Source organism: Antechinus flavipes, chromosome 4 (genome assembly GCF_016432865.1).
Source record: "Antechinus flavipes isolate AdamAnt ecotype Samford, QLD, Australia chromosome 4, AdamAnt_v2, whole genome shotgun sequence".
NCBI lineage: Eukaryota > Metazoa > Chordata > Mammalia > Dasyuromorphia > Dasyuridae > Antechinus > Antechinus flavipes.
In genome coordinates, this window is record NC_067401.1 from 329,723,844 (window position 1) to 329,747,699 (window position 23,856).

Here is a 23,856-nt window from a genome sequence, read left to right on the forward strand (position 1 = left end):
TTCTCATGATGTTAAAAAAAAAAATAGCAGAAATAGACTCAGCTATGCTTCCTCTGTGAAATGTTTTCTGTAATTGTCTTAATGAATACACTTTTTTTTTAATTTAAAAAATATATTTATAAGGCAAATCCTCATTTTAAGAGATAACATTAGCTGTGGTTTCAGAGTAGTAAATGGAAGATTTTCTCTCTGCTAATAAATACATGTGAATACAAGCTATCAGATTTCTATGCATAATTAATGCAACTCTGGATGGAGGAGCCCACCTGGGAGTCTATGGATCTGTACATTATTTATAAGCTTGAAACTGACCCACTGTAAAGACCATGAGCACATGCTTTTCTGTTTCAATTGCAGCTTTACTTCTATGCCACCGCATATGTTGTCTCCCCATATCATTTCAATATTTGCTGCAATTACAACCCAAACCACATAACATTTCTAACATGAAGTCATATTTGCCCAGGCAGTTTTCATGCCACTTCCTTAGCAGATAGCTGGCCTGAACCTATGGCTTTTAATCAAGTGATTCATGGAGTCTCATAGTCTCACATGCATCCTTTGATCACTTAGTTGAGGGAGAGAAGACATTTCATGTAGTCATACTGTTATAAATGAAACTACCTCATAACTAATAGAAGATGGAAATGAAAGAGAGATCAGAACTTTAAGCAGCCAGAGTCAAAGCCATTTTTTCCTCCCAAAAACAACATGCATGTATGTACCTTTTGTTTTGAAGGCAAAGTTACATAACTTGCATACATAAGGCCGTACATCAGTATGTGTGCGGATATGTTTTTTGAGCATGCTGGGCTTCTTACAGCGAATCCCACATTCTTCACAAATATACTTTCCTCGTCCACGTCCCCTAACGTAGACATACTCCTCATTTGACTTATATCTGTCAGAAAGAGAAAGTACAAGATATTTTTGAACATATTTTGAAGCATATTATAAAACAATTAAATGCAACATTATAAATTTTCACAAAGCTTTTTTTTTAGCAACAATCATTCACATATATTCTTATTAATAATATAAATGATGTGAAATTAGACATTTGGAGAACAAAGAGATGAAATAACCAAAATCTGGCTATAGCATTGGAAGGGAATGCTACCTTATTGAAAAGTACTTCCTTGATAGGCTTGTCATATCTCAGAAGTAAATTGGCTTAAATATCACAATAAAAGTTATTCTGACTATGAATATATAAATGAATATGGATGTGGAGAGTACAGATTTTTAAATGAGTTCACTGAAGTGAAAGGTTGGGAATTTATGCATTATTGTTTTTGGTTGCCAGGACTGCCTTAAGACAACAGATAACAAATAAAATATGCGAACACATTTGAACTACCATATATCCTTTTCTAATGCAATGACATTTTCTGAAGTATATATATAACACACTTCACACACGTGCGCGCACACACACACACACACACACACACACACACACACACACACACACAAAGATACATCAGTAAATTTGCTAAAAAGAAGTAGAACCGATAATAGAATTCTTCATTTCAACTCTTAACTCTATTTTTGAAACCCTGGCAACACAGTAACTCTTAGCAAACTGCCAGCTTAAATTGACTGAGCTTGCTCAGCTCACCAACTGTTGTCTGCAGATTTGATCAGCTCTTCCCTGATAGAATATAAATCCTTAGGAAAGGGTCTCCTAAAATTCAAAAGACTTCTGAAAACTATTACATGATGAAATCTGGTTAGGAAACAGGGCATCATTTCCCCTCACAACAAATTTCCATCCATTTCTAAGAGTTTTGAGTACCTAGCCCCTACTTTTGACCCAGAAGGAAACAAACATGAAATGTCAGAATGCATAGTAATCATTCACTGAATTATTACACTTATTATTAATCACTTTTAATCCTTATCTCTGAATCAACAAGCATTTATTAAAACATTTACCAGATGCCAAATTCTGCACTAGAATCCAAGAAAAAACCCTGAGCCTAATATTATCTGGCTGATAATTCTAAATATACTATGGAGGCATATTTTTGGTATCAGAGAGGTAGCAGAGATACAAAATCCCCAACATTTTCATCCATGATATGTTTTGTGAAAGATACTAGAATTACAAATTTTGAATATTCAAGGTTTTTATTTTCAAGTTGAAACAGAGATTCTTAACCTGGGGGCCATGGATTCCTCTTGGGTGTTCAGGTATAGATTTCAGGGGGTCTATGAATATAGATGGGAAAAGTACTTCATTTTCATCAGCCACTAACTGAAATGTAACATTTCCTTCAATTTTAATAAATTATTCTGAAAGGGGTCTATAAACATCATAAGAATGCTAAGGGATATATGATGCTTACAGAACTCTTCCCAGAAGAAAAGCACTACCACATCCCCTCCCATCACCCACTCTCCATTCTGCTCTAAAGAAACTTATCAATTCAAACAAAAGGAATTTCAATCTCAATAGTTCCTAAAATCCTAGAATTTTCAGGTGAAATTCATACATGCCCCTAAACCACTCATTTTACTGCAAAAGTTACTTTACATCTGCCACCAAACAGACATTAAATTGTAAAACCTTTTGCCAGGTTCAGGACCCTAGCATGTTGCCTGTCATGTAAGTGTGATTAATTAATGCTTGTTGATTGATTAATAGGCAAGATTTTTATCAAAACATAGACAAAGGAATGATCAACTAGCCATGCAGCTAAGCTTTCTTGGATGCTCCCCAGCTCCTTTATATTAGAAGTCCGAACTGCTCTTGTCCCTAGATATCAAGATAATCTGAACTCCTTTTCTGATATAATGTGTTGCCATTAAATGACGGGGACAGCTAGATTCTTTAGTCTCATAAAATATTATTACTAACTTAGTGAAGTGCACTGAGGGATTAAGAGCCAAGGAAACTGTGCTAGAAAAAGTTAATTTTCTCCAGGGAGAATTCCTTCAAGCCCAATATAGTCCTATGGGAAATGGAATACAAATAAATATAAATGAAGCAAATTTCCTTTTGAATATAGTAAAAAAATTAGATAATCCTTAACAATATATAAGAATTAACTTGTACAAATGAAAAGCTGGGAACAAGATCAATAGGTTGAATTTCATAAAGGAATTAACTAATTAAGGGAAATAAATATAAAAATATTCTGAACAATGTCAATGTAAGAAATTGGCAAAGTCAAACCTAACAAAGTCAATATAAGAAATTGGACGCTATCAAGAATAAATAATTTCTCCTCTTCTCTCCTTTCTAATACTATACTAATTTCTAATACTAATAATATAACAAAAGATATCCCCTCTCAAACCTGCTTTTCAAAAGAGATTCATATTTATTGAAATGTAGCCTATCTACTATCATGTTCAGATTAAGTCCTTAGTTAAGTAATTAATAAAAATATGACCCGTTATATAGACTAATGAAAGGGAGGAGAAAATGAAACATAAGCACAATCCTTTCAGATGATCAAAACACAGCGATAAAGTATGCACATACGCTTTTTCACTTGCTTCCTTCCTTAGTAGAGATGTGGTTCCCCAAAGCATACAGCAACTCTACTGGAAGGTCTTTCTACACTAGAAGTGCAAATGCCCTGCTATGAAGAAGACTGTTGAATGTGGGAGTGTTGATTCAGGAACAGTGACCCTCAGTCTCTGGAGAAAGATAAAAGCTACATTTCTCTCCTTTGTACTAGAAGATGAGAGTTTGAAAGAGATTCAAATGATAAAATCTTCATGGAGAATACAAAAACACTTCTTTTATTGAGAGAAATGCTAGGTACACAAAGATAGTGATGTGGAAATCCTAGCATAAAAACAAAAGCTTCCTGACCTCTCTCTAAGCAATTGTCCCACTAGGTGCTAAAAACTATGAAAGAAATAATCAACTCAGATATCTGAACAGCTAGTATTTTATAGATTTATGCAAAAACACAATTCTAGTTATTTAAATATAATTAGAATGAACTCAAGGAAAACATAATATGAAACATATCTATTGCAAATCTAAGGCTAGTTTCAGTGTAATTGAAATCCCAATAATTGTTAATGTTTTAAAATTTGATTGTGCTTAATGCTCTACTTTTACCTTTATAGGATATGATTGGTAAGACATTTCTATTAAAATGTGTAATGTAATTACCCATATATATTTATCTATGTAATGTCCCTTAGGGACTTCATATAGCTAATATGATTCTTAGTATAAGAAATGTCTGTAGTTCAAAAATCAACATTTTCAAATATATGACTATTTTATTGCCTAAAAATAAATGTGCATGATTTAAGCATTTTAAGTAGTACAAAATCTTTCAACTGAAAATAAAAATATGTGCATGAGAAGAATGTTAAAGAAAGAACAAAGCTAGAGGTCATCAAAAGCCCATCAATTTCACCAATTTCACTACTTAAAGGAGGGCTCTGGTAAATTGGGAAGGATGCTTATAACATATATAACAAGCACATTTGCATTAATGGCACAGCAGACCTTAACACAAGGGCATTGACTTTATTATCTTTCTCAAAAGCCAGCAACACTATTGAGCTGTGCACTGAAAAATAACATACCAGGCAGGTACATGGGAACTCCATTTCTCTCAATGTCTTGCCCAGGCAGGGGAATTTAACTTGAAATACAATTGAACTGATTTTACATTTCCATTTATGTTTCCTTACCCTCCTTCAAAGATTTTAATTCGGATTGGCTCAGTTTGTTTGGACACAATATCTTTATCCCCATGAATATCTCCTTTGCCTCTTTCTTTTAGGATACTTCCTACTAATTTCCTTTCAAATTTGCTGCCAAATAAAAATGATGCTTCAGGTTTCATCTGTGGGACAGAAACAAAGAATCAGTTAATGCATTTGTGCAAAGTAAGTAAAAAACATGTTCTCAGCTATTAACATTTTGGAAATTTTTTTAAGGGATGCATATAGGATTTGATTTAGAAGAAAACAGAGTTGGTAACAATTCAAGCAACACCAGTTGTTCCAATGATAGGTCTTCAGAAGATTAATCTAACATTTCAAGTCTTTTATAGTTTAATACAAAAAGCACTATGATTTCAGCAGAGTGAGTACTCTTTCAATCAGAGAAGATGGCAACCCTTCCATTACTATGTAGGTGGTTTTATGAGAACTAATGCAGTCAAAAAATTCATTATCCTTTCTGGTCATTCCTAGAGATAAGCTTCTTTGAATTTAACTAATATAGGGTGTCCAACAAAAACATGTCATCACTCCTATACCCAAAGTTCTTCAAGTTTGATAAGACCTTCCAGGATTTAGACTCTACTCACCTCAATACTATGAAGAAGCATCAAAGAGACAATTTAGAGGAGCGAGTCTACTCTAATGTTTGAAAATTGGCAAGTCATATTCACACTGGAAAGTCACTTAAGTGAAAGGCAATAGAGAGAAAATCAGAAGGGAATCTCAATATATTCAAAAGAAATAGTCATACAACCTTCCCAATAACAAAAATCCTGAATTGTACGAAGCAGAATATAGGGAAGGGATAAAGGATGTATAGTTTTTTTTTAATTTTATATATTCTTTAATAATATTTGAGCACGGGCCTTATTTTATGAATACCATTATGATTTTTTTTAAAAAGGCACTTGATAAAAAAGGAGAAAAAGTTCAAAAACCCACTATCATTTTTTATTCTCATCAGGTTAAAACAATTTTTTCCTCCCTCTTTTTTTCCCATTCACCTATCTCCCATTTTATACCTCTTTAAAATAATATTTCTTTATATTATTGTAGATGATGAACTAATTGATTCTAAGGTAAAATGGCAAGGCAATGCATAAGCTTTGAGAAGTAAGACTTTCCCTTAATCAGGAAGCTCCATTGCTTTCCTTTTGGCTTTTAGGATAAAATATTCAGTTTAGATTTTAAGGTCCCTCACAATGGTGTTCTGACATACCTTTCTAAGAGTACTACACATTATTCTCCTTGATGCACTTTACAATCTAGTCAAACTGAATTACTTATTATTCCTCATATGTGACCTTCTATCTTTAATTTCATTCTTTTTCCATAGCATGTGCTCTCTGCCTGGAATGGGTTCCTTCCTCATTCTCAACTTTTGAAATTCCACAATTCCTCTGAACTTTACTTCATTGCCATCTCCTTCAAGAAGCCTACCCAGCCTCATCTCAGAACCTTCTTTCTCAAACTCATCGTATATATATATATATATATATATATATATATATATATTTGCATCTATTTTCCTATGTCTGTATTGTTCCCCTCCAATAAAATATAAATTCCTTGAGGGGAAGAATGTTTTCATTTCTGTCTTGGTATTCCCAGTACCTGGCAAAGTACCTGGGACATATCAGTCCTAAATAAAATTCTTGTTAAAAGAATAAATAAATAAAATACATAGAAGACATTGAAAATATTAAAGATAGTTAATTTAATATATAATATGTAATATGATTGATAAGCTATATTATATGCTAATAGTATAGAAGACATTACTGCTCCTGAGATTTAAAAAATCTATATAAAATTATAATGATAGCAAAGTAGAAATGTTGTCAAATAGAAAGCATATCAACTTTGAAGTCAGAGGTCATGAGTTTCAATTCTACTTCTGTCACTTGCTCCCTTTATGACCTTAGGTAAATTATTTTACTTTCCTTCATCTGTAAAATGAGGGGATGAGACTAGCTGACATCTAAAATCCCTTTTAATCTAAGATTATGACCCAAATAACACAATCTTTTCTTTGAAACCTCTTAGCTCCCCTTAACTTTCTTTTAATCTCTATTTAGAATCTAATTCTCAAAAATTCTCAGCAACCCTTGCATTCATTCAAAAGTAAATGTAATTGATAAGTTATTAACGCCTCATTGTTAGTGAAAAACAGTTTAATGTGTTGATTCCAAAAAAGAGCAAAAAATAGAACCTAAAAGAATGTCTATCTAACAGTGAAATTTCAGATATTGTGTCACATTGGTTTGGGAATAATTTTAATGCACTGGGATCTTTCCTAGGTCACACCATATAAGCAAATGCCTATTTTATCTGTAATGATCCTACTGAGCATAATAGTTCCAACCTCTGTTGCTTGTTCTGCTTATAATTTTTCTGACATTACTTGTTTCAACACTTATTCTGCTTAGCAGTAGCCAATTTCTAATACTTTCTAAAATGAAATTCTTTACCTGAGCAAACTGTTTCCAAGCACTTGATGAGGTGAGTTTGCCAGTTCCTGGTCTATGCATAGCAGCCAAAGTATAAATTTCTGCAGTAATTTTTTGCTTGGACCTCAAAAGTGCTAAAGTAGTCTTGGTATTCAATCCTGATGGGTTTGGGTTACATGAACTAATGCACCATGAAGCATAAACTGAGGACTTGAAGGTTGCTTGTTGCACATAACTGGGTTTTGTATAATTTAAGAAGCACCAGCTCACAGTAGTTGTCGTGCGCAAACTGGGGAACTGAAGAATTTGCTGGAAATCTGCCACATCTGTTAGAAGTATAGTTGAGTTTCCCATTTTTCCACTTGGACCAGACGCCATCTGGAACAACATACCAACAGGGAATTTCTGCTGCTTCCCTTGCTCTTCAAGCTGAGTATCCCCTGGTGGTAAAGATGACCTCTGTGGGCTCATGCTCATGTCAGATGCTGTCTCATCAATATCTAATTCATCTGATGATTCTTTGCCTTCAGAAGGGCCACTGGATTTCTGCCCTGGTGGTGTTGCACTGAAGCTAGAAAGTTTTTCCCTATTGAGTGGGAATGGCTCACTGGATGGCACACTGGAAGATGGATAATCTTGAGAGGAGGAAGGTGACAGTGAAGATAAAGAGGATGACCCGGATTGCAAACCATCTTTTGGTTCAGATGCACAGCCTTGTCGAACTAACTGAGGCTTCTGTGGGCGAGAGTAATCCTTTTTGACATCGGAGTTGGTTAGCTCCACAGCACTCAGCTCTTCAACAATCTGACCATACATTTTCTCTTCTTTGACCCTTTTCTGCTGTTTGGTTTCCATGAAGAGTTCTAAGCTACTAGCAGGAGAAAGCATACGTTTGCTACCACCAAGAGTAGAGGCAGTGTCAGAGCTGGAAGCCAAACACAATGGGATTGAGGACTCTAAACCAAGTGGTAAGGTCTGAGGTACTTTCCAAAGAGGATATTTTTCTAAGCCTGCATGTTGCCCTAACATCTGGGCAATGTTAAATCCAATTCCCTGCATGGCAGCATTGGTGACTAATGTTCTTTGAGTCATGGTCTCATCCACTTTGCAGATGACAATGGCTGGGCTGTTCTGCCCAAGTATTTGAGAAATGCTGGTGTACATGACACTGCCATATGATGGTACATGGGTCTGAATCCTGACAGGAACCACTGTTCCAGGTAATGACTGCATGGGTCCAGAGTTTGGTGAATCAAAATCAGCCTGAGGATGTTGCTCAGAGGACATATCAGTTGACTTGATACTATGGTCTGACTGAAACTTTGCAAGAGCATTTTTCGAGTGTTCTCCAGACATTCCTGAATAGTGCAGGTAAGATTGTTCTTTTGGGTGTGCATAATCATCAGATTTCTTTCCAAGGTGGTCAGTAGCATGCTCTAAGTGATAACTGGTGTGGATTTCTGGCTGGAAAGGGGACTTGCCATAATTTTTCTGTAGCGCAAAGTGAGGCTGAAAATGCCTCTGCAAAGGTTCAGTACATGCCTGCCACCAGAGAGGCTGCTGAGTTGGTAAGTGAACCATACAGACAGTAGGATATTGGAACTGAAACAAGGCATTGTGAATTGGGGGAAATGGGATGTTTTCTTGATGTGCAAATAAGTGTGGCTGTTCTGGTGGGTGTTTGCTTGAGATGTAAGGTGCTGGAGGGATTAGGGAAGTTCTCAAGGTTTCCTGACTTTCCATATGCATGACTGGTTGCTGTGCTAGGTGGGTTGAACCTGCCCCAAGCTGATTCCCAGAGTCCTCTGCCAGAATAGGAAGAAGCACAGAGGATGAATGATGCCACGCAGATCTGAGACCAGCCTGCATGTGCTCCATCTGTTCCTGCTTTATACCCTGTTCCATGCCTGGCTCGGTTGGATTGATTTCTGGGAAGCCACTGAAGGAAGCCTGCCGTACCAGGAAACATTTCTTCCTCTCCCGTGATGGGGACAATGTGGGAGGGGTCACACCTGCCATAGCAGCATGAGACAGATTTCCATAATCAAAAGACTTACTCCGGATCTCTGGAACTTCAGCCGGGTGAGGACAAGGCATTTGTTCTGATGAGCAGCGCCTCATCTCCTTCTGGTGGTGATGTCCAGGGACAGAAAGTGAGTGTGAACCAGCAGGAACAGTCAAAAACTCTGACTGCTTCCCAAACTCATCCTGTTTGGGAGGTGCCACAAGTTTAAGGGATTCTTCTCTTTCAAAAGACATTGAAAAACTGGAACTATGGGATAAGTTGCTTTCTTGGCTGGGGCTACGAGAGAGGCTTGTTCCTGTGGATTCAAAGCTAGATTCTCCAGAAGAGTGCTCCATATCTGCAAGACGTAAACGCTTCTTTTTCGGTGGTAGTTTTTCAGCAGGGAGCTGTGAAAGAGTTTCACTCCTCTGGGGCCATTGGAACTCTTCAGCAGGCTTCTCTGGCTCCTTACTCTGTACCTCTTTCTCTTTCTCTGGTTTATCAGGCTCTTCAGTAACCCGAATCTCAGGGACCTGGATGTTGTGCTGGCGGACCAACCTGGGCTGCATGTGGTAGGACTGCTGATGCTGCTGTTGGGAAGAGGATGCTGCTTTCCCCCGCATTTCAGTACTATCCCCATGCTGGACACACTCTGGGCTCACGGGGGCTTCTGAAATCTCACTCTCATAAGTCTCAGAAGGTGAATAGGCTTTATCCTGCTGGCTAGTGACGAGGTCTGTAGATTCAGTCCTTTCAAATGAATTTGGTCTGCTCAATGAGTTTGTGTGCTGAATTACAGAAATCACATTTCCGGGAGGTTTCCTATTTGCTGAGTCTGCCATCTTCTCAGTATCTGTGGATAGGGCGGATTCTTCTGAGGAGGTTCCAGACTGCAGATGGGGTCTACATGCTTCAAAACGCTCAGAGTGACTATGAGAAGGGTTATCATGACCAGAGATATAATCTGAAGTCATCATGCCCACTGGATTGCCTGGGATGCTGCCACAAATCATTGGGGTATCTTCTTCATCTCCCACACTCTTTTCTTTCCTACGTTTTCTGGTTTCACATGTGACTCCAAATAGAGTTGGTACTACCTGTGATGGCACTGATGGATCCATAAAATATTCCCCTCCATGTTTTAAGCCACTTAAATATGAGATATCCCTGAAGCTCTGCTTAGTTGCTTCTGATTCTTCCCATTTCCTATAGGACTTCCGACAGACATCATAATCATAACCAATCCTATCACCAGCCATCAATTTCTTTTCCTTCAGGGATGGACCCATTTCACCAACCATTCTATTAGAAGCAACACTGATAGTTTTTGCTATTCTCCCATAATGTTCTGTGTCTATGTGCCCCTCCTGTACTGAGGGCAATTCAAATGCAGCTTGTCTTCTTAACATACGCTGTGGAGCTATTCCCACAGTCCCTGGATAAAACACATCATCTGAACCAGTCATTCTTTCATCAAATGAGTGGCTCCCTCTCAAAGATGGAGGGATACTTAAATTAGTTGCTGAAGAAGTTGGCATAGAGTTGCTTCTAATAAGTGGTGAAGAATCTATAGGTGCCTCTAAGAGAACTGGGGAGCTACCTTGGTGATTTATTGGATAAAGTTTTCCTTCATTTTTCGTAGATCCTGGGAGAGTTTGGGATTGTCGGGGCTCGGTGTTGAATTTGGTGGATTTCAGAGAACTTGGTTGACTAGATTCCATTACATCTCCCTTGCTTGGGATCAGCTGTGAAGTGGGATCTTCAACCATTGGGATATCTAACCTTGTGTTTACGTGAGGTAATGGTTCCATTATACTCTTTCTACCCATCATGGTGCGCTCCTGACCAGATGTAGCAACACTAAGTGCATTTCTTGGACTAATCCGACAGTATTTTCCAAAGATGATTTCTTCGTAAGACTTGGCATTTGTGTTTGGGGGGCTTATCTGCTGTTCTGCACTTTCTGAGCGGGAAAAGTAACCAGAATCAGTGCTTCCTTTGCTATGAGGGCTCAGGAGGTTTAGAGATGGCTCAGAATCTTGTCCTTTTTTTTCAGAAAGTCTTAGTGCAAGTTTCTGTTTAACAGTATGAGAGTCATCTGCTTTAGTACTTAAGGATGGAGTCGGCAGTGCATCAGAGCTAACATACTGGGAGCTTTCACTAGGTAATGGAATCCCACTTTTGGGTATTATCAAAATGGGCACCTTCATTGGGCATCCTAAGGGTTCTTCCAAAGACCCATGATAGCTACTTCTACTAGCAATATCCAATGGAACTGATGGTCCTGGACTCAGATTGCCAGGGCGGTCCACAAATAAGGAGCTTTCCTCATCAGTATCTGTGCTCTGTTCACCATCAGAATGTATTTCTGCTTCCACATCAATAAAACTGGCCTCTAGATCCAATTTAGACACAGCCGACTCCGTGAAAGGGACTAATCCTGCCTTAATTGCATGGGCATGTGATTTCCTGTGCTTGTATAAATTGCTCTTTGTCTTAAAAGAGAAACCACAAGGTACACAAGGGTATGGCCGTTCACCAGTGTGGGACCTAATGTGTTTTTTCAGTACACTTGGTTTGGCACAGGCCCTGCTACAGTAGGGGCAAATGTACTTGCCAGGTTTTTTGGGTTTGTGCTCTTTCTTATGAGCATCATCTGATTGTTCTAAACTTTTCTGTGCATATTGGCTATAAGCAGGGTTCAGGCTGGGAATCTTTTTTCTGGCAAAGCCTCCACTATGGCCATGGATAGGAAAAGGAAATAAGTCCTCAGAGGAGATTGACTGCATGTGACCAGGAAACTGCCATGGATGATGGCCTTCCAGGCTCTGGTGCTGTTTGGTACCACTGTGCATAAATCCCTGTGGCAATGAATGTTGAGGAAAAGAAAGTGAATGTTGGCATGAGTAAGGACTTGGGCGGTGTGGCGGATACGACTTCTCTACAGCCTGATGAACAGCTTCAGTAGATGATGCCAGTTTCCCAGAACCAAAAAGTTGTGCTGATGCTGTGTTTCCGATTTGCTCAGGATCTATTTGTGGTTGCCTCTGTCCTTCTTGATTGCCAAAAGTGCTCATCTTAATAACAGCTGATTGTTCTTGTCTCCATCTACTCGGTACTTTAGCAATTTCTCCAGACCTTGAGGTAACTTTTTGCCCTATAGCCGTGTCCCCAGAGTCCATTTTGCTACACACGGTCTTAAGTGCTAGTTCACTTGAAAGCTGTGCACACACATGGAGTGTGTCCAAAGCTGTGCTTTTTAAATCTTTGTTGCTCCCATTTTTCCAGGAACTCTGAAAATTTACTGGTGTCTCTTTCTCCTTGGAGCCTTCTACACAGTAATCTATAGGCATTAGATGGCAATGTCTCTGGGATCACACAATAAGACAGTCCTGTTCATTAAAGGTAATTCCATCACAAAGCTGTGTGAATCTGCAGTGTTCTTAGGAAGTTGGAGTATTTTCTGCTGTGATGAAATATTGGGATGAAAATTTAGTTCAGCAGAATTCTTGTGGATCAGTTAGAGTGTAGATCAGTTGCTATTCTCACTAAGATGCAATGACCTGAAGGAAGAAAAAAAAAGGGATTGGCATGCTAAGCAACTATCTTTAAAATGAAAGTAACTTCCAAATTACCAATTTTAAAATATAATGGCAAAAAAAAAGTTATCTTAGTCACCTGATTTTTCAAAAAGCTAAAAGTCTTTTCTCAAATATCTTGAATCTTCAAATATTTTACATGAATAACATTTAACTTTAATATTAGAAGATGAGAGACAGCTATGACATAGTAGATAAAAAACTAACCTTGGAACCATAAAGACCTGAGTTCAAGTACCAACTATGACATGTACTAGTTATGTGACCCTGTGCAAATAATTTCTTTTCTAAGAGCTTTAGGTAATGGTTTGTAAGTTGCAGAAAAGGTGCCAGCCTACATTCATAAAGGTGGTAGACAGAGTCAAGAAGATATGTGTTCACAATATTGTGTGATGATCAACTGTGATGGACTTGATTCTTTTCAATAATGTGGTGATTCAAAGCAATTCCAAAAGACTTGGGATGGAAAATGCCAGTGATACCTAGAGAGAGAACTATAGAGACTGAATATGGATAAAAGAACAGTGTTTTCACCTTTTTGTTTTGTTTTTGTTTGTTTTGTTTTCTTTCTTGTGGTTTTTTTTTTCTTTTTGTCTCATTTTTCTTGTATAACAGGACATGGAAATATGTTTAAAAGGAATGCACATATTTAATCTATATTTGATTGCTTGTGTCTTGGGAAGAAAGAAAGGGAGGAGAAAGAAAGCAAGGAGGAAGAAAAATCTAGAAGACTGTTTTTTTTTTTTTTAAATGAATGTTGAAAATTATCTTTATATGTATTTGGAAAATAAAATAATATTTTTTAAAAAGATGATGTGTATTCAAATCTGGCCACAGTCGCTTTCTAGTTGTGTGACCCTGGGCAAGTTAATCATTTAATTTCTGTCTTTCTCAGTGTCCTCAACTATAAAATGGGGTTCATAATGACATCTGCCTCCCAGAGTTATTGTGAGAATCAAATTAGATATTTGTAAAGTGTAAAGCACAGCACTTAGTATATTATAGACATTAAGTAAATGCTTATTCCTTTCCTTTTCTTTTTTAGAGAGGGTGATCCTTTATTGAGCAATTTCCTATGTCAGTAAAATTACAGGTCTAGACCCTATTGAAAATATATTAAGTTCAAATTTGACTTAAAGTTATAAATTTGGCTTCTTTCATGTTCACACTTTGAAATGTTGCTTTTATTTTGAACAGAAGATAACCTGAAGAAAAATGTATCATAATATCAGTATGTTTTAAAAGAAAAATTTAAATCGCCTGAATCAAAAGATTTGTATTACTATATGGCTTCTAGACAGATTTTAGGACTTCATATGTTTAGTGCAACACATCTCCAGTTACATTTTATATATATAAATACCTATATATGTATGTCTATATAAATCCCCAAATGTACATACATATCTGTATGTATACAGAGATAAACTTACATACATATATATATATATGTATATATATATATATATCCTTTTTTTTTCTTTTTTGAAAGTTTGACCTTCTTTCTCTCTTGCCTAGGAACACATCCAGATTCTTTCTATCTTTTAAAGATTTTCACTTGGCTCTTACATCCCTTCAAACTATTGTCTGATATCTCTCACAGACAAATGTCTAGAAAAACAACAAAGCTGTCGATATTCATTGTCTCCATTTTCTTTTCCACTTCTATCACTTCTTATCCCCTTTCAATCTGGTTTCTATCCCCACAATTTAAGTGAAATTTCCCACTTGAAGTTCTTCTTGATTTCTCTAAATTTTTAACACTGTGGATCATTATATCCATCTAAGTTTTCATTAGACTGTTCAATTGTGGCTTTCTTCTTACCTGGCCTAAGTCTCCTTTGCAGAATCATTATCTATGTTCCACCCTCTATGTAGATTTGTATAACCCAGGGCTCTTTCCTTTTTCTACACTTTCTTGGTAATCTCAACAGCTCCTATGGGTACAATTGTCATTTGTATATACATGATTCATATCTACATGTTTAGTCTTGATTTCTTACTGGGATCTCAAATTCATTATGTTCAAAACAAAATTTTTACCCAAATTGATAGCTCTTCACAGACTCTCCATTTTGACTAAAGATTCTTTTAGCTTTTTGGATTTGCAATCTAAGAGTCATCTCATTCTCCCTATATCCAGTCAGTCAACAAATATTTATTAATTCATTAATTTTTATTCTACTTTCTCAAGTTCTCTCACAATTCATCCCTTTTTTTCTATACACACCATAAGAACCCCAGTCGATACTTAGCCTCCTAATTAATCTTGTTATCCTGAATGTATTTCTCTCTGATTCATACAACTGACAAACTGATATTTCCAAAGCATAGGTCTTCCTCTCAGAATAGATATAAAACCTTCTGTCTGTATCTGAGGCCCTTCACAATGTTGCTACGGTCTTTCAAGGCTGACTATACTTTTCTTCTATTTATGTGCTTTCTGGTCAAGCCAAACTGTTCTATTTGTTCATAGTATACAACATTGTATCTACTAATTCTATGCCTAGAAAACTATCTTTCCTAAATCTCTAACTCTTAGAACTGCTATTTTCCTTTCTGATTGACCAGTCTGCTAATTTCTCCAACTGAAATCCCCTCTAAATTATTTGTCTCAATCCTGGGTTTAATTATCTATGAATACACTGCATTCTCTCCAAATAAAATACAAGCTTCTAGAGAGCAAAAACTATCTCTTTTCTATTGTATCCCCATTGCCTAACACAGTACCCAATACATAATAGTGGCTGAATAAATGCCTTATTGATTGATTGTTTGCTATATAGGCATATATATGTATATAGATATCTAATATTATCTATCTAGATATGCATGTATTTATAAATATATAATAAATATATACACATATACATATATACTAACACAATATATAATAAAATGATTTTTAAATGCTTTTTCAAAAGAAGGGAGTCTATTTCTCCTGAAACAAAAGAAAAGAGAATCTAGGAAAGTTTACCTATGGGTTTTAAGGTTTATGGGTATTATAAAAAATTAAATATGTGATAAAGATTCATTTTTAAATAATTAAATTCTTACCTGCATATTTTAGAGTTGTAATGTACATGATTGTCTTGTTGCTTCCTAAGAACAAAATAAATACAATTAGGAAATATCACATAATGTATTCATGGCATCAGGATATAATAATTCACTTGAAAATTTAATTTGTAAATATGGCCAGTACTGACCAACTTAGAACTTTAATTATTCTAGGCAATATAAAATTATTTTTTAATGCATCTCTTAATTTCTATAATAAAAGATCAGCAAACCTCATATGGAAAATATTTTTAAGAATAACTTTAAATATATATATACACACATACATATATATGTATATATATCATTTTTAGATTTAGATTATTACAATTGCATCTTGCAATACTATTTAAATAAATTAATAATTACCCTAGGAATGATAGTGATAGACAATGAAGATGCTGCTACAGAATACTTCACATTGCCAGATCAAATGATGTTACTGCAGAAAATAGTCTAATGTCCCTTGTTCCTATATTGTCCTTTACCAAAAACAAAAATCTGCTGTGATAACAAAAATTACATAGAAAGTAAAACAAAGATACTATAGGTCATAATTCTCTGAGGAGAAAATTACAGTTACAAATTTCACAGTAATAAGTATATCACCTCTAAATAGGAGATTCTTCCAATTAAAATAGCAGAGCACAATGAGTTCAAAAACAGCTGAAGAAGAAACACAGGAATTTCAAATAGATGACAAAAACTTAAAGATCTTAATTCTTTTTTCACTTTTTTTTGACAATACTCCACAGGAACAGACCATTAATTTTCAAACTGAATTTGTGTTTTTATACTAAAAATAGTCCTCTCTACACATCAATCAATCATCAGATGTTTGGTAAAGGCCATGCCAAAAATAAGCTCTTTGATATCTTGATACATGTTTTTCTTTAGCACTTGGCACAATGGCATATACATAGTAGGCACTTGATAAATGTTTACTGAATAGAAACAAGCAAAATGACTACTAAACCCTTTCCAAATCTGAAGTTCTGTAGAAATCTGGGCACCATGCAGACACAGAAGGTACTGTTGTTACCTGACATTTGGGAAATTAAAAATGAAAAGCCAATATTGTTGAGATAATATTCTTCCAGAATATTTGCAGTAATATAGTAATAAAGTCACTAAAACGAGACCTACCTATATTACTTATTGCTATTATACCTTAATTTGAAATATAGTCATCCACAAAGAAATAAATAAAAATATAATATCATCTTGATGAAGACAATGGGTTAAAAGAATAAAAATAATTTATATGAAATTCCAAAGTACCTAATTATAGTAACATTATGGTACTAAAATGCCTAACATTTGAATAGGTCCCTAAAGTTGGAAAAAAATTGTTCATATACATCTGTTATTTCATTTGGCCATTACGATAATTACAATGCTACTGTTACTATTATCGTCACTGGATAACACTGAGATTCAAAGACACAAAGGATTTCAATAGTCATATCTAGCAACTATCAAAGACAGAATTTAAACCCCAGCAACACCACTGTATTATGCACATCTGAAGTGTTGTGTTCTGTTTTGGAAGTTAATTTTTAAGAGTAACATTAACAAATCAGAGTTCCCCCAGATAAGAGTAACTAGAATATTGAGTCTAGAAATCATATCATTTGGGAATCTGGTTGAAGGAACAGGTTATGTTTAATGTTGAGAAGATTAAAGAAAGACATGATTGATACCTATTTTCAAATATTTTATAGATTTTTACAGAGAAAAAGAATGCTATTTTTGAAGATCTCTTATTCTAGAAGGGAAATCTATCAACAGAGGGTAAGACTTACAAGCAGACAAATTTAGATTCACTGGTTATGGGCCAGAACTCTGAACCTGAAACAAAGGATTCTTACACAGTACTAAGTAAGTAGGATTGATAGAGACATTAGTTATCTAATTTAGCATGGTTCAGTATGATTGATTTAATCCTACAAGGAGATCTTATGGGCCAGAACCTGAAACAAGATACTAAGTAGAATTGAGAAAACTATGGGTCAGAACTCTGAACTTGAAACAAAAGATGCTTACAAGATACTAAGTGGAATTGAGGAGACAATGGTTAAATCTAGTTTAGCATTGATTAATCCTATAACACATAATGATTTCCTAATGATATAATGATTGGTTTGTACTCAGTGTGGAGCTTATAAGCTAGAAGCCTCAGCCAGGGAGATTCAGAGACAAGTGGACAGAAGGCTGGAGGCAGAAGGCTGGAGCACAAGCCCTTGGACTCAGACAGATTCATCCTATCTCACACCACCATGGTGGCAGGCTCTCTTCCTTCATTTTCCCACTGAAACCAAGACTCCGGAAGGCCTCCAGAAAACTAACCGAGCCCCAAGTGAAGGAGATAGGACTTTGAAAGAGATAATAAAAGATTTGGACTTTAACACCTGACTGCATTTGTGGTGATTATTGAACTGAAAGGAAGGCTGCTCCCAGAGATCCCAAGAAAACCTCAACAGAGAATATTACATTTTGGAGAGAACATTACACATTGTAAAAAATAATTTGGTAATAATTAGAGTGGTTCAGCAGTGTAGTAGCTGCCTCAGTATGCAATGTGTTCAATTGGACACTAAATAACCACTTTATGGATGTTAGAGAAATAATCGTTACATTGAATTGGAAGGTGAACTAATAATAATAGCAAAAATAATGTAATGTTTATGCTGCAAGATTTGCAAAATGCTATACTTACAAGAATTCACATGTACATTTTATTTGATGTTCACAATAACTCTTTTAAGGAAGATGCTTTATTGTTGTCTCCATAATATAAAAGAGGAAACTGAGGCTGAGAAATTAAGAAATCTATCCAGGATCTCATAGGTGGTAAGTATTTGAATCAGGATTTGAGAATTCAAGCCCTCCTTATAAAGACCAGAACTTTATCTGCTAGGTTCCCTAGCCTTTAAAATTCCTTTCAACTCTAGTAATCCATAATTGGTCAAAACCATATTCACTAGAAACCTCAATTAACTGGAATTTTTATTACACCTAGCTTTTAGGAGAAAGGTGGCAAATCAAAAGAAAACAATATCCAGGATATAGTACAGAACAATTGTACTTGATTCAATATAGCTTCAATCTACTTTCTATAACTATAGAATAACTATAATTTCATATAAAGAAGACACGTACTCAGATTAAAATCATCAAATAATCATTTAGACCTTAATATATACCAGGCACTATCTTATGTTCTTGAGATATAAGTACAGAAAATGAAATCATCCTTACTCTTTACATTCTAATAGGGGAGGAAATATAGCAAATGCATACATACACACAGAGAGTATAAATTATAAAGTGAATAAATGCATATGTGTATGCAGATATAAATATATTTAAATATAAAATAATATGGGGAGGGTAATGCGGGGAATAGGAATGACTTCATATAGAAGATAGTAGCCAACTTGTGCCTTAAAGGAAGAGAGGGAGCAGTAAGGAGAATGCACATTCCATGCATGCATAAAATTCAATTTCATGGCATAGGCATGGAAATAGGAAATGAAATATCACATATGAGGAAGAGGAAGAATGACAAATCCAGATTAATATGTTTGCAGAGTACAGAAGGGGAAATAATCATCAATGAGTATGGAAATATTATTTGGGATACAGTTCTGCAGTGATTTAAAAGTTAAGGATCTAAAGTTTGTGATACAAATCTCAGATTGTGGTACTTTATAGGAATAAGGAGATTTGAAAATAAGGAAGAAGTTCAGGGGAGATAATGAGCTCATTTTGAATGTCTCTAAGGATTAGACATTTGTAAATGTCTAAGAAGTCACTGGGGATGCAGGACTGAAACTTAAGAAATTACTAACAGAAGATCAGGAAATAGACTGGAGCTGGATATATAGATCTGGAAATCATTTAGACAGACATGATATTTAAACCAATGGAAACTGATAAGGTAAGCAAGAGTTAAAGAGTATAGGGGGGAAAGAAAAATTAAAGGATAGGACAGAATCTTGGAAAAACCCAGTTAGAATTAACAAGCACATAGAAGTATTGATTCAACAAAGGGGCAGATAAGTAGGCCCTCAAAGACACTGCAGTATTGTGAATGATTTTCACCATGAATTGTTGAAAAAAGAAGGTGGAGCAGATTATGTAATCATCAGAAGTCAAACAGAATATTAAATTGCCTAGACTATCAATTCCCCTAGAATTTTCCCAGTAAAAAGGTATGGTGAGGGGAATACAGAAGAATTTAAAATAAAAAGAAAGTTATATCAGCAGCTCAGTTCTATGTTTACCAATTCAATAGACAGGTAATAATCTACCTATTTCCATTCCTTCTTAGATTGGATTATATCACTGTATCTTTATCTAAGCAATGACATTAGTTGTTTTTTGTTTTTTGTTTTTTTCCCATAAGGTGATTTATTAAAATAGTAATGAATTCATTTCTGTAGGCTATTACAAAAGATAATTTTTTTTTCTCTATCTGACTTTTTCTGAAATAAATGCATCACAGGAAACATTTGAAATAAAATCTTTGACAAATTTTTAAAAACTTAAATGATGTGCTAACATCTGACTGGAATCAAGTCTTTATAATGACTAAAGTGAACCTACTTAAAATGATCCATTACTATATGAATAATAGCACATGAATAAAGAGATCTGCTTTCAGTTACTAAGATAATTCTGGAAGAATATGAAATTCTATTTTTCCTAAACCAGGAATTACAACCAAGTAGTCACATTATATTAGTAAACTTTTTTACATTCAATTCAACTCAAGAAATTCATTAAAAACACTGGACAAAGCATTGAGAGCATAAAGACAAAAAGAAAGTTATGGCTGCCCTCAGTGACCTTATTTTCTTTTCAGTGATTTTTCCTTTCATTTCAACAAAGTTTTAAGCACAGGAATATAATATTTGGAATTATTAAATCAAAATGTGAAACAAATTGTGTATGGTTCTTTTCAACATTTCCTTGGTATCTCTATTTGTTCTGTTACTCATTTAACAACTTTTATTTCATTTATTCCTAGGAGCTTTTGAAGTATACTTTGAGGGGGAAGAAGTAGTCCTTTTGGGGGATTTTAACAAGTACTATTAGCAAACCATTAAAAATATGGAAGATGTTCTTAATAGATGCTAACCTATAGTTTTGTTATTCTGAAAAAATTGAAAAAAATTAAATTGGACCTCTCATATAGTATCAATAAAATTTGTCAATTACCACTACACTTACTTTTTTATGATGCAAAGTAAAAGTCAAGGATAGGAAAAGCAATTCTGTTGCTATCATATCTTTGTATTCAAGGAGTAAAATTTTACTTCAAAAATCTTAAAGAAGCTGTTAAGAGTTTTATCAAAATAGATTTAGATCACTTCCCATGTCTTCTAAAAGAATATGAAAATAATGTTTATGTGTTTCCTAATTCATTGATATTTTTTGGGAAATGAAACACTAGAGAAATTTTCACACAAAAAATATCAAAATGATGAAAATTAAAATTTCACTTCATAACTTTAATAATCTTTAATTACATTGGTTAAGTACTGAAGCATTTTGTCCAGCAGTATAGCTTTAAACTATCCTAGTAGGTGATCTTCACAGGTTATTGTAGCCAAAAGTATATATGTTCCTTTGGAAATATATGGCCTCCTTGCCAAATTTACTTGACTGAGAGACTCAAAAAGGTTAACACAGTCTGCCATTAGGTCATACTGAAAAACTAGATAATTCAGTAGGATTTCCCAGTGTTTGTAATATTTTAAAATAATCTTCAAAAACCCAAGCATTGCTATACTATCCATGAAGAGACATCTGAGTATGTTGTAAAGAATGTCAATCTAATTCACTGAAATCTCTCTTATGGAGGGAGAAACAAAAATTAAATAATTTTGAAATGTCATTAAACAGATAATAAATTTTTGACAACATTTAGAGTTAAAATTTGTCCTAGTTTATATAAAAGTTATGAAAAGAGAAAACATTTTACTGTAAGTAAACTAAACATGGTTTTAGAGAACATCAAGGAACTATTTTCCTCTATAATCATTTCCATGAGGATATTTTAGCGCAAATATTCAAAGAGGCAAAGTAACTATTATCATGCCTACTGCAATTGTCCCACATGTGATAAGATATTATAACTTTTCCCTCTATTTCTGTTATCATATTCAGATAGTTGAAAATATTTCCTTTCTATCATGATAAGCAATAATTAGATTAGAAAATAATTTAGACTCTTCCACAGAGTCAAAAGAGAAGAAAAGTAGTTATTATCTAAAAACATGACTTGTCCTATTCCTTGGTCTCATATCAAATTGCTATTATTTGACAATCCAGTTAAATAATTTTGATAGAAAGGCCCAGTAAAGAATGAGATGAAATCTCTTTGGCATATCAACTTGAACATGGGTCTCTCCAGAGTGCAAATTGATTTCAACAAGGAAGTGCAGCTATTTTCTGCTAATAAAGGTATTTTGACTCAAAGAAAAGTAGCTTTAAGGAGATGGTTGAAGAGCATATTCTGAATAAGTAAAAAGACTTGCTTTTAATTGATTTCTTTGGATTAGATTTGAATGAAAGTTTGGGTTAATTCAAGTTGTTGTCCATCTGGGAATTTTTACAAGCCTAGAAATTCTTTAGAAAAATGGGAGAAAAAATATAACTGAAGAAACAGAGTAGTGGAAATATTCAAGTGAGCATGAAATGGTAACACCATAAAGTAATAGTGGTTTAAGATGACTATTTGAGCTAAACTGTATTCTTTTTGTCTTCATGAGTTAAACAAACAACAACAACAAAAAATGACAGACATCTGGAATGGCCCTGCAGTTTTCTTTAATAGATGCTGATTGTGATGCAGTTATGCATCTTGCTATATTAAATATCAAATAAATTCTTAGAGACAGTTTTCTTTATCTACAAAATGTCACACACAAGCTAAGATATTTTAAGGAAACATAGAAATCTGAGATCAATATTCCTTTAATAGTGAACTTTACCCTAGGATTATCTACTCAAAATATGTAACTATTTCCTGCCTCACTACCAATTATGGTATACATATTTGAATCGGGGTGAAGGGGAGATATCTAGCAAAAAAAAAAAAAAGTTCATTATTGCCAGAGTTCCATTCAATACATTTATTTCCACAAGATACAAAAAACCCAAAATTACCTGAGAGTCAAATTCATCTTAAATTACTTTAATTTTTTAGGAGGGAGGGAGTGGGAATTCTTTTATCAACTATAGTTGTCCCTGAAATGAACATATCACCAGAATCAGAAGAGTACTTTAGACTACAAACAAATACAATGGGAGATTGAGACATTTCTGGAGGAAGGTAGAGAAAATGTGAAAAGAGCTAGCTAACTTGGACCCATTTTGAAATGTGGTTGTGATATCCTCTCTCTGTAAAAGTAGCAACAAAATTACTGTGTATTTACAGGGAACAGTTATAATATTCATGGAGTGAATCACCTTTTTTTTCCTATTTTGAATATTCTTGCTAATATTTTAACAGAAATTTTGATTTGTAGCCTTAAATATGGCTTTATTGCATACAGCAAAGATTTTTTTCCTTAAAAAAATTTATTCTTCATTTTATAATACCAATAAGATTCATAATGAAGCCTAGATCTAAAAGAAATCTTAGATATTTATTTTAATGCCTATTATGGTAGAAATAACTTTATGGTCACATGCCTAGAAAGTAGTAAAGTTTGAACTAAAATCCAAGTCTTTCAACTTATAAGTGCAGTGGTATTTCCATTCCAGAGTGCTATTGCTAACCACTAAATGAAGTCTATCAATATTCACTTTGTGTATGTAAAATTAGTCATTCATAAAAATGTTGTTCAGTTATTTTTCCCAAAATAGTGAACATGTGATTTCCTCTCAAGCTTGACTGCAATGTCATTTGTATATGGAACAGAAATTCTAACCATGCCTGGGGTGTTCTATAATACTACATCTATGAAAAGAAATATGACTCTAGTTTGGTGGAGAAAATGCTGATCATTTGCTACATCTT

At 34.7% G+C, this 23,856-nt stretch overlaps 1 protein-coding gene across 4 annotated transcripts in view; it reads right to left on the reverse strand.

The window, feature by feature from the left end:
- HIVEP2 (HIVEP zinc finger 2) overlaps window positions 1–23,856 on the reverse strand; it is a 270,178-nt gene that overhangs the window by 16,068 nt on the left and 230,254 nt on the right. For all 4 annotated transcript variants that reach the window (XM_051997870.1, XM_051997869.1, XM_051997871.1 and 1 more), the window contains 4 exons: window positions 15,819–15,863; window positions 7,179–12,725; window positions 4,672–4,826; window positions 726–901 (listed from right to left, as the gene is read on the reverse strand). In XM_051997870.1, the coding sequence (XP_051853830.1) occupies window positions 726–901; window positions 4,672–4,826; window positions 7,179–12,515 (5,668 nt within the window). In that variant the 5' untranslated portion in view covers window positions 12,516–12,725; window positions 15,819–15,863. The remainder of the gene's footprint in view (window positions 1–725; window positions 902–4,671; window positions 4,827–7,178; window positions 12,726–15,818; window positions 15,864–23,856) is intronic.